The sequence below is a fragment of the Gymnoscopelus braueri genome (assembly GCF_963280865.1).
Source record: "Gymnoscopelus braueri genome assembly, chromosome: 5".
Classification (NCBI taxonomy): Eukaryota; Metazoa; Chordata; class Actinopteri; order Myctophiformes; family Myctophidae; genus Gymnoscopelus; species Gymnoscopelus braueri.
Genome location: NC_137606.1, coordinates 39,186,636 through 39,198,436, shown reverse-complemented (window position 1 = coordinate 39,198,436; position 11,801 = coordinate 39,186,636). Strand labels below are relative to the sequence as shown.

The following is an 11,801-nucleotide window of genomic DNA, read 5'->3' as shown; positions in this document are numbered from 1 at the left end:
CAAAATATGAATTAATAATAATATACATTAAATGGAGGTCCGCGGCCATTTTGGGTGGAAGACATTTGTAGAATCCCCCAGAAGCAAAGATTTGAGTTACAAATGTTTGCTTTAAAAAAATAAGTATTTAAAGATTTGCACGCATTTTCACGATTTTTCAGAAAATAGCAGATATACAAGCTCATAGCGCCGCACTATGAGCTTGTATATCTACTATTTTTGCAGTTAAGTGGGCTTCAACTTGGTGGAAAGAGGAGGTGGTACAGTATGAAAATAATGTGCCATCTCATGTGAAGACAGCCCTTGCGATCACAAACTCATTATTGTGTGTGAATCCAATGCGTGTGGCTATATGTGGAGTGAGTTTGGCAGCTGTTGGCAGATATTAAGTTAATTTTCTACCAAGGTGAGAGGAGGCAGCTACAAACAAAATGCTTTAGGCCTGTCATTTTGAAACTCTGGATCCTTTTATTATATGAAGCTGTCAACGTTGAAGACTGTAATGGTGATCAGACCACTTCTTAGGTTTTGCCGGACAAACAGATTCTATTTAATGAAGGACCCCAGTGAAGGTAAAGCCTTACTTCAATCCCGGTGCTCCCTTGGGTGTACAGCTAGTACTGCCGGTTTCTCTATCCTACTGGGAAGTTGTTAGTCTCAGTCGGTGTCTTTGCGAGTGTAGCTGTGTAATAAGGAAGATGCTAGAGCAGTGGTTCTCAAAGTGGGTTCCGGGGACCCCTAGGGGTCCTTGGGGGGGTTCCAGGGGGTCCCCAGCAAAATGTGTTAATATAGCATCACAATAACTTTAACCACCTTAACCTTTTATACTTTGGCTATTCAAAAATAGCAGATCTACAAGCTCACGCTATGAGCTTGTAGATCTGCTATTTTTGAAAAATCGTGAAGATTTGTGCAAACCTTTGAATATGTATATTTTTAAAGCAAACATTTGTAACTCAAATCTTTGCTTCTGGGGGTCCCTGGAACAAAATATTTTGAGATGGGGGTCCGCGGCCAAATACATATAATTTTGGGGGTCCTTGACATGAAAAAGTTTGAGAACCAATGTGCTAGAGGAAGGCAATTATCTTCCTGCTGGGACAGAAAATCAGCAGTTTCACTGGAGCTGCAGTGAAGAGCCCTGCTCTGTGATGTTAGAGTGTGACCAAATGCCTGTGTCTGATCATTTCTCCACTGTGTGTGTCCCCACTATCACCTCCCTCAGACGCACACCATCTTCTCCTTGCTGGGTTTGGACCACGCCTACGTCACTAGCATCGGCCGCCTCATCGGGGTGGTCTCCCTGAAAGAGGTAAGAGATTATTTTTCAAATAATAAGAAAAAGTCTGAAAATGTTCAGAAACGCTTTCTTTTTATTTTTATTTTTAATCGCGCAAATAGCAGATCTACAAGGTCACAACTCACTGTAACGTGTTGTGAGCTTGTGCTGTAGATCGGCTATTGTCAGTCTTTTGAAATAGGAATGAAGTAATTCATTCATGACACATTTAGTGATGTTTATTTAGTTTGGGTCCCGGGGAGACATCAAATATGTTTTGGGGGTTTGGGTACCCCAAAATGGTGTAGATGGACAGGACCTCGATTCCAGCCTCAGTGCAAATCGTGAGGTGAGAATCCCTGTCTCTCTTCACCTTCCAGTCTCAATAAAGCACAAGTGACTGAATAAATCTATCTATTAAAAATAATAATAATTATGAGTTCTGGGTTCTGAGCCCAGTCCAAATTAGGTTCTGAGAAATGTAATCTTATCTGAAACAAACAAACAAATCCATAACTTGTGAAATACATTGCACTGTATAGCATGGTACTCTTAGTTCTTGTAGTCAACAAGAGCCATTAGGAAACAAGGCATCTAAAGGTTATTTGCGTTTATACTCTTCTCCCACATACTGTATGTGCGGTACTAATAGTTCCACACAGCTCCATATTTGCCTCTCGGTTGAATTCCAGTATAAAAGTTTTGTTTTAAAAAGCACCAAAACATGACCCACGATTCCCTAAGAAGCCGAACATGCTGAAGTTCGAATGAAGTTTGTAGGTGAAAGTACGAAGGAGGAGAAAGAGTTCAAAGTTTGGGGGAGACTAAATAATGAATCTATATTATATAACAGATAGTGGAGACAACATGAGTGGGCTCTCCCAGCGAGCCCGCTAAAAATAGAAAGGAAAGGAGGCCCTGAGACGTCAACAACAGAAATCTCAAACACCACTGTGAAACCAAATGTTATAGCAGCCCCTTAGCAACCCCCCTCCCGCCAGTATCTTTAGTTTTTTTCTCTAGGCTTCAGCTGTATTTTATATACCGTTACATTACCAGTGGCACCATGGAATATTTCTGACATTTTGAGTGCAAAGATGAAAATTGTAAGCTCCAATTGAAAAGGCTATTGGGCTGAAAGTACTATTATCCCTGATGACACGGCCACTTTAAATTGTGAGAATCGACCTGTTAGTCTGACGGTTTTGCCGTATATAGCCGCTAAGGAATGACATGCCGTACGTGGTCTGGGAATACAATTGGGGAGAAAAACAGGAAGTCAAACTTTCTGGAGGAGGACTTTAAGTATGAAGTCTGTAGAAAAGTGAACGCTGTGAACCCTATTCGGGGGTGAACGTTTGGTGAAAATTGCCAATCTACAAGCACACATTGCATCGCAACGCCACAGATTTATCCCATTAACTCATTCAATGCCAAGCTTATTTGTGGAATTTTGGCTCCGAGTGCCACAGCCAAAATTCATTGTAAAAAAAAAGTGCTCAGGAGCCGAGATAGAGCCTTTTTCAGTAAGAAGTTAAACAAAGAGTGAATGGAGCAGCAAATCTTCAAATCATCATATCTTGGGTTCTGAACATGTTTTTCCAAAAAAAGATTTTTTTATTTTATTTTATTTAAAAAAAAATTATGACGTCATGTGGCGCACGGGGCGTCAGGCCTCGTGACGTCTTTGACGTCATGTGGCACTGGATGAGTTTAGACCTGATGCCGATTCTACAAATGCCTTCTAAATCAGTAGTTGTCAAACTTTTTCGAGACCCAAAATGATATGTATTTGGTCGTGGACCCCCATCTGAAAATGTTTTGTGCCAGGGACCCCCAGAAGAGATTTGTGTTCAAAAATTCAAAATTATTCAACATGTTTTCACTCTCAAGATTTAAAAAAAAAAAGGTCAGAAATAGCAGATCTACAAGCTCAACTGACATTTTAATTGATTTCATACCCAGAACATCACTGTCTGTCGGTATTTGGCAATCACCTTCTTACGCACACTCCCTCTCTTGCTAACCCTCCAGTCCTTGCCATTCTCTCTTTCGCTCGCTCTCTATCTCCCTTACTATTCCTCTCCATCGCTGTCTGTCCCTCCCTCTCCCGCTATGTCCCTCTCTCTCTGCTTCTCTCTCCGTCTCTTTCTGTTCTCTCTCTCTTCAGTATTAATGAGCTCTGTCTGCAGCTTCTGTCTGTCGCTTAGTGTGACAGACTCAGAGACAAAGGACTGCTTAATGTTCCAGTCTCTCTCTCTCTCTCTCTCTCTCTCTCTCTCTCACTCACTCACTCACTCACTCACTCACTCACTCACTCACTCACTCACTCACTCACTCACTCACTCACTCACACACACACTCTCTCGCTCTCTTCCTCCCCTTCATGTCTTCCTGCCTCACTAAAAAGGTAAACTTTATAAATTGGCCAGGAAGCGAGGAGAGGATTGTTGCTAAGTGCAGGGCTGCTGCCGTGTGCCTGGCTGACATTTAGGTTGTTTTTGTTCCACACACAACAAGCAGACAAACCCTGCTGCCAGGGCAGATAAACACTATGCCGTCTGTCTGTCATACAGCCCCGTAGCACGTTGGCAGATAAACACTATCCTGTCTGTCATGCAGCCCTGCAGCATGTTGCCATAGAGCTAGGCAACATGTTTTAATTATTTTTGAAATGTTTGAAAATGACAAAACAAGGAGATCTACAGTACAAGCTCACAACGTGTCACATTGTGAGCTTGCAGATCTTTTCTTTGTCTGTAAAGTAGTGCTTAAAGGGGTTTACCACTCATTTACAACATTGAACTATGTCATTTATATACCTTAGATCTGTTGAGTGGAAATAAGAAAAAGGTCTCCCCCTTCTCTGCAGCCTACAGTAGAACCGGATAATCGATTTTTGGGGTCATGTGATCAGTGACGTATGGCCGATGTACTCTTTGGCCCGCCCTCACAGCCTGTTTTAGCTTTTTACCCCTTTTTCATTATGCCAATTGATTCCGCCGCACACACATTTCTGTGTTGTCACTGCTGTTGTATCCTACCGACGAAGGAATGATACATTTCACTATACAAAATCTTAGATGATAACTAGTCTCATATAACGATATCGATATGATATTGATATATTGCCCAGTCCTATGCTGTCATCCCCCTGACCCATTCAATTATCTGAGTGTGTGTGTGTGTGTGTGTGTGTGTGTGTGTGTGTGTGTGTGTGTGTGTGTGTGTGTGTGTGTGTGTGTGTGTGTGTGTGTGTGTGTGTGTGTGTGTGTGTGTGTGTGTGTGTGTGTGTGTGTGTGTGTGTGTGTGTGTGTGTGCGTGCGTGCGTGCGTGCGTGCGTGCGTGCGTGCGTGCGTGCGTGCGTACACACAAGAGGGTGGACCATTCTGAGCCACCGGTGTCTTCGGCCAGAGACAAAGGGAGTAGTCAGTTAGTAAATGATTTGACATTTGCGTACGTCATCTCTTCTCATAATGCTGTCTGTCCATTCACCCCACATTGGTCTCCATAGTAGCCACTGTTAACTCTTTGACTGCCACGATGGCGCTGTTACCTATCCTATGGATGATGCTTTCACTGCCTGATGACGACAGACCTGGAAGACCCTATTTATATCCTGCAGTGAAATGGCTATATCTCTGCGAGATGTCCGTTCCGCCTGCTTTACGGCAAAACAAGCCTCATTGAAACGGCCATACAGTAGCTCTTGAATGGACGATCACGACCGTACTATTTTTTTTCCTATACTACGACAACCCTGTGCGTGTAACAAGCCAATCTCCGTGAGGACGGCGGTCAAGGATAATATTCCGTGATTTTTCAAAGGTACTTTAAAATCGCTGTTTTTGCTGGCAGCAGTGGCACACTATTACTCTGGCAGTCAAAGAGTTAACCCCTCGTATTTTTTTTTTTAAATTATAATTTTTATCCCTTGATTTTGTAACCCTTTTTTTCACCCGGTGCCAATTTGCTAAGTGATCCTGGGCACTACACTCCACCCACCAGCCTAGGGAGGCCAGGGCCGAGCTCATGCTTCCTTCAATGCATGAGAGCCAACTGACCTTCTTGTCACCTGACAGGGGAGAGTTTCCCTGGTTGGACGTAGCGCGTGGAAGTCACACGTTATTCCAACCAGTTCCCTTCCCCTCCATCAGGCGCCCCGGCTGACCAGGAGGAGGCAGTATTCCCCTCGTATTATTATTGTCATGTGATCCAAAAAATCTTTCACATTTAAGTAGAGGTGCGGTCTCTTACACGTGAATTGTCATGTTCGGCATTCCGTTCTGTGGAAGGACTGTGGAGTGTCTTCACTCCTCAGCGACAAAATCACAGATCTTTATTTTGGGCTATAGCAAATACAGCATGCGAGGCGATTTTAAAATAATAATAAAAAAGGAGCGGTTTTGGACTTCCAAGGTTTTCACCAGACAGCAACGATATTTATGTTGTTATATTTATATTTTTTCATTATAACCCTTTTGTTTCCTTTACCTTCTGCCCTGCCTCTGTCCAGTTACGCAAGGCCATCGAGGGCTCCGTGACGGTCAAGGGCGTGAAGGTGCGCCCCCCTCTGGCCAGCTTCCGGGACAGCGGCACCAGCAGCAGCGAGAACGAGGCCACGGAGCTGCACAAGCTGTGGGACCGGCACAAGAGCATGTCCCTGCCCCGCGAACACATCCCCTCCGACTCCGACGAGAAGTCCCAGTGAAAGGGGGCATGACGCGGAGGGCAGGGGGGACAGGGAGGGGTTGTGGGGAGGGGGGGATGGGGGGGCTAGCAGGAGGAGTTCTTCCCTTCAACAACCAGGAAGTCACAAACACGGCAAAATTCCTCAGGGCTCGGATAAATGTTCGATTCTACAAAGAAATTTGACTTTTTCCCCCCTACTTTCACTTTTCCCTTCCTGACTCTTCCCTTCCTGACTTTTCCATTCCTGACCACTCAATTCCAGTTCCTCTCTCTCTCTCTCTCTCTCTCTCTCTCTCTCTCTCTCTCTCTCTCTCTCTCTCATATATCGCCCCTGCCCCTGCTCCATGGACCACAAGCCATTTCTCCAGGGGGCTCCCTGCACTGACCCAAGCCAGACACTCCCTGGGAGAACCGGACACGGTTCAGACCATCGTGCCCTGCTCTCCACATCACCTTGGGAACCTACTGCAAAGGAAAAGTGTATTGTGGGTTGTTGTTTCACTGTGAAAGGTGGTCCAAAACAACACATGTGACCGGGACTGTGGTTGAATCAGAAAAAAAAGGGATGTAACTTTGTTTATTGTTTTTAAATCATATACTTTAGCTCATTTGTCTTTGTTTGCAGAGAGTTGCGATCAAAACGATGTGTCTTTGGGACCTGCAAACGTTTTTTTTTTCTTTTCTTAACAAGTCTTCCATTTGTGGAGAGACGTTCGGCAGTGGCAAGAGCCAAGAATAATGTATGCATGTATACTAAGGGTGAGTGTATGTATTGAAAGAATGGATTGTGTGCATGGATGAGGGAGGTTGCAGAAATGTCCATTTCTTTTGTATGATTTTCTTTGTTGAATTGCCTAATTGAACACATTTTAGTCTTAGCATATTTCAGCTCTGTGATCATTTTGGTCGCTCCATCGGATCAGATGGTCTGGCTGTAATGCGACATTTGATGCAGAGACATTCGTAACCACTTTCAACCTGGTGTCCCTATTTTGGGCATGTCGTTGTCTGTAAAAAATGACACAAGATTGAGTCACAACGTAGTTTGTGAGCTATTCATCGTACGACAAAGTATAATAGGGCTTAAGTGGTTAAGCCCTGTTTTTAAACATTTTTTTAAAATGTTAAATAATTGTAACACTTACACCAAGACATGCCCAAAATAGCATCGCAATGTTTAAATATTTAGCGAAAGAGAGGTAGGATGTGCACATCCCCACAGTTCTTGAAACAACCAGTGCTGGACCAAATACACTCAAAGTAAAAAAAATTCCGCACACAGTATATAATGCTCTCCTGTGCCTTATTTTTAGGCTAACCTGATGAAGCCTTTCATGGGTGAAACGTTGTTTGTTGAATAAAGCATGGGAAAGCATTATATACTGTGTGCGGACATAATCTTTCTTTACTTAAAGTGGTTAATACCCACCGTCCTGGGTTTGTTCACATTTCTACATACTGGAATCACATAGTATCACGTCATACTTGGCCTCAGTTCTCTGTATTTTCTCCATCTCTGTTCCTGTGGATTTTATCGTTTCCATTCTCCATCACTGTTCCTGTTCCTTCCTCTTATTCGTTTTTATTTTTTCCCTCCTTTCGACACTGCTGGTCTAAGACAGCTGAACTGAGAGAGTCGTCTATGCAAGAAGACATGCCTGTCTAATACGGGTGAACGTACCTGTAGACCTTTTCACGATGTACACTCCTTTCATAGCTACAGCCTTACACACACACACACACATACTGTACAGTACGCACACACACACACACACACACACACACACACACACACACACACACACACACACACACACACACACATACTTGAGACATACTTGAGACATACACACACAAAAGACCCAGACGGTGCAGTCCAATAGCAGAGGCTTTCTTCCTCTAAATATAGCCCTTAATAACCCTGAGAGCATTGGGTGGCTGGACAGTAAGGGAGGAGCGGGGGAGGAAGAAAATGTAACCGCTAGTCAACAGGCAGCTGAGAGAATAAAGGCGTCACGCACCCAATCCATGAATGCTCTGGGCATTTTCATCAATCTGCCTTTAACGGCCTTGTTAGCCAACCCCGCCGTTGTTATCGCAAATGCACTATTACCCCGCTGGCTAAATGACGTAAGAACCAGGCACTAACATTTCTCAAAACGCCCCTTGTTATTTACACGTACGTGGCACTGGCTGATTGAGTACCGTCATATGACGAAGGGGGGTTGTTTCTTTTCTTTTACTCGCGTAGATCACTGGAATAATGTTTTAGACAGATGTAAGAATATGAGCCTGTACAAAACGGGGCATTACCGTCTTGCCCCCCTGGACACCAAATGTCCAGAGGCGAAAGAATATTTAGTTTGTGGTCCAAATAATCAAAAAAATAGGGCATAGTTTAAAAAAATATCATTTTTAATACTAACCAGTAGGTCGACTAGGTCAGCCGTCAGAGATTAATTTCGTACGACGAGATCCAGTACGTAGAGTATTGTCGTATCTTGGCACAGAATCATGTTTTCTAGATGACCGTACAGTGCAGCCTAAAGTGGTTGAGGTCAGACTGGGCGGCTGGTAATGATTTCATGTCGGTATGCTTGGGCAGCCTGTATGATTTGATAGATATGCAGAATTAATCATGTATTTACTAAGGGATGGTGTGTTAACGCAGTGCTCCAGGCTCATCTGTGTGTGCTCGGTGTGTATCGATGGAAAGGGATCAATTCTTCGTCCCTCCATTTTTCTCTCTCCTTCTCCTCGTGCATACTTCCTGGTTCGAGGTTATGTGAGGAGGATGTCTTGCGATGCCCCAGAGAATTTCTCCATAATAGTTACTCAGAGGATTTCAGTACACACACACACACACACACACACACACACACACACACACACACACACACACACACACAGACAGCACGCAGACACAGACAGACACAAAGACACATACACAAACACACACAATCATTCCAGCCAATTGAATGTACTGCATGCAATTTAATTTGGGTGGTTGGTTGTCTTGTTACCACTGAAAATAACACATGCACGCATCGATCGTAGTGCACATATTGATTACATACAGGCTCACTCACACATAAATACACACATAGACAGAAAACAGCATGGGGAATGCATGGGTCTTAGAGGGCAGCAGATTTTTGTTTTTATACATTTTGAAGTTTATGACCAAAAAGAACAAAATTATATGTTTGGACAAAAAAAAAGAAAAAACAGGGAGAGTAAATGTGCATCTTTCTGTGTATATTCTGTGTAGGTTCTTATTCTCACACTTATTTTGTATTTCATGTCAGAAGATGATTTGAGTTCTCCCGTTCATCCAATGTGCTTTAATTGTGAGCCTAAATTTGAACACAGGGACAGGGTTTCTATCTGGGTGTTGAAAACTTACATTTGTCTCTTGAATATATTATTTAACATCATGGCTGTAATATAAGACCTTATTATCTAACAGATCCCACGTGGGTTTTTCAGAAAGATTTTGGGGGAGGTGATATATGATTTTTTGTTTAGGTGATGATTTGTTTTGTTTTTGTTTGTTTTCTACTCGCTACTCACACTGTTTTATATATATGATTCTGTTAGATTTGATGTCTTTTTATATTTTCTGCTCACCTCGGTGACACAACTGAAGCGTTTTTTCCCCCCATGTTTTATGTTTGCCCTTCAGGTTAACGCTTACGGAAAGAGAGCCACTAACGTAGTTGATGTGTGACAAGTATGCCGATGATGTTGTGTTTGTCGTTCCTGTATCGTCAGCAGCGCGTGTGCTCGCTCTCCCTGTGGTCTGTGACACGTTCATTCCACAAGTGCCTGCCTCTGTTCATCCGCACGTTTCAAAGAGTAGAGATCACACACTACCCAAGCTCTGTGTGTGTGTGTGTGTGTGTGTGTGTGTGTGTGTGTGTGTGTGTGTGTGTGTGTGTGTGTGTGTGTGTGTGTGTGTGTGTGTGTGTGTGTGTGTGTGTGTGTGTGTGTGTGTGTGTGTGTGTGTGTGTGAATACAAATACATAGGCAAATGCACTTTTAGTTTACACACACACACACATGCAGAGAGAGCGTGGATGATGTGTTGGCATGGTGTGCAATTAAGCGCCTATCGCTATGGCAACCTGTCATCGGCATCAGCTCCCCCCAGCTCCTAGCCCCAGGGAGCAACGGAGATGCAGTTGTCTCATTTGGTATCTGTTTGCTCCGTTTTGTTGTGCTTCTCATTCCCTTCTCATTACTCTGATGCCCCCTCCAACACACACACACACACACACACACACACACACACACACACACACACACACACACACACACACACGGACACGGACACGCCTTCCACTGTTGAGTTGACATCATCGCCTTGTCTGCTTCCAGTTCCAGATAGATCTAGAATGAAGCAGGTGTATATTTTTTGATCTGTACTAATCGAATTAGAATTTGTGATTTGTTGCATTGGGGTTGTTTATTTGTTTTTGTTTGTTGTTTTGTTTTGTTGTTGTCCTTTTTTTGTTATGAATGATCTCTCCATAGGTAATCGAATTTGTGCAATAACGATTGTTCATCTCATTTTGTAACCTAGTTTTAATCGATGACTTGACATGAATGCAAGATAACCTTATTTTTCTACAGAAAAAGTGAAAAGTGTATAAAGATGTATGTGTACGAGGAGAACTAATCCACGCGCAGATTAGTTCTGGGGTTTCTTTGTGTGCATGTGTGTGAAGACGAAAAGCAAAAGCTGACGTGCGTTTCTGATGGCGTTACACGCATGATGTGCAGGGCTCCGATAACCCCCCTAAAAAGCCTCAGTGAAAATAGCTCGCCTTTCTCTGTTTTTCTCTCTCAACACTACAAGTACTGTAGATAATATTAGCTTCACTCGAATTAACCAAGAACATTCAGATGAACACACTCTGCACTTTTGGGAACCACATGGCCCTTCGTCGAACAAGAGAAAGGACCAGCTTGACTCACTTTGGCTTCTGGTGGGGGAAACGTGTCCCGCTGCTGCTCAGACTGTAGCTGACACTCCCATATCCCCTGATCCCAGTTCAGCTTTGCCACTGCTGCCCGGCCTAGCCCTCTGGACACGGGTGCGTTGATAGAACCTGATGGCGGGTCAGTCTGATGAGGGTTGACCTGTATTCACTCCACACTTTAGGGCTGTCGGACTGTACGCTGTACGGCCCAGCCAGCCCACCCAGCCCCCTACGATGAGCCGCAAGGGCCAAACCAGGCAGAGGAGCTGAACATAATCCAGAGCTATTTTTCACATGGACAATAGAACAAAAAAATATTGTTTTGTATATCAGGGATGAATAAAGAGATTTTAACAAATGAGCGGTTGACCATGAGGGTATTTATTTTTGATTATTATGATTCCATATCTGTATCTCCATTTTTGTTCTCTTGAGGTCTTCTCTCTCATGTCAGATTTCCACACTCTCCTTATCCCATGCAGGGCATTTGAGTTTCAGTTTCTGTTCCGTTCAAGAATGAACCTTTCAGACCAAGGTTCTTTAAAGAACCCTTAACCCCTATATACTTCATCAACCAGTGTCTCGCAGGGCTCTATAATTGAACAACTCCTTTTTTCCCTTAATTGAAAATAGCTGATCTACAAGCTCACAACGTGTTGTAGATCGGCTATTTTCAGCAAATGTTTGCCTATTAAGACATGTCCAAAATAGGTAGCCTGGTAAAGCCCCTCCCTCCGCAAATCTCATTTCCATTTGAGATTTCCGGAGGGAGGGGCTTTACCAGGCTACAAAATAGGGACACTAGGGTATAAATCTACCTCAAATAACCATTTCTGTTATGACAA

The 11,801-nt window shown here is 43.5% G+C and overlaps 1 protein-coding gene across 1 annotated transcript in view; it reads left to right on the top strand.

Moving 5' to 3' along the window:
• The window catches only part of LOC308085623 (chloride channel protein 2-like), a 202,896-nt gene extending 196,905 nt beyond the window's left edge, over window positions 1-5,991 (top strand). Inside the window, 2 exon segments of the mRNA XM_080428838.1 lie at window positions 1,226-1,312; window positions 5,796-5,991. Of these exon segments, the coding sequence (XP_080284964.1) occupies window positions 1,226-1,312; window positions 5,796-5,990 (282 nt within the window). The 3' untranslated portion in view covers window position 5,991.
• The last annotated feature ends 5,810 nt before the right edge of the window (window positions 5,992-11,801 follow it).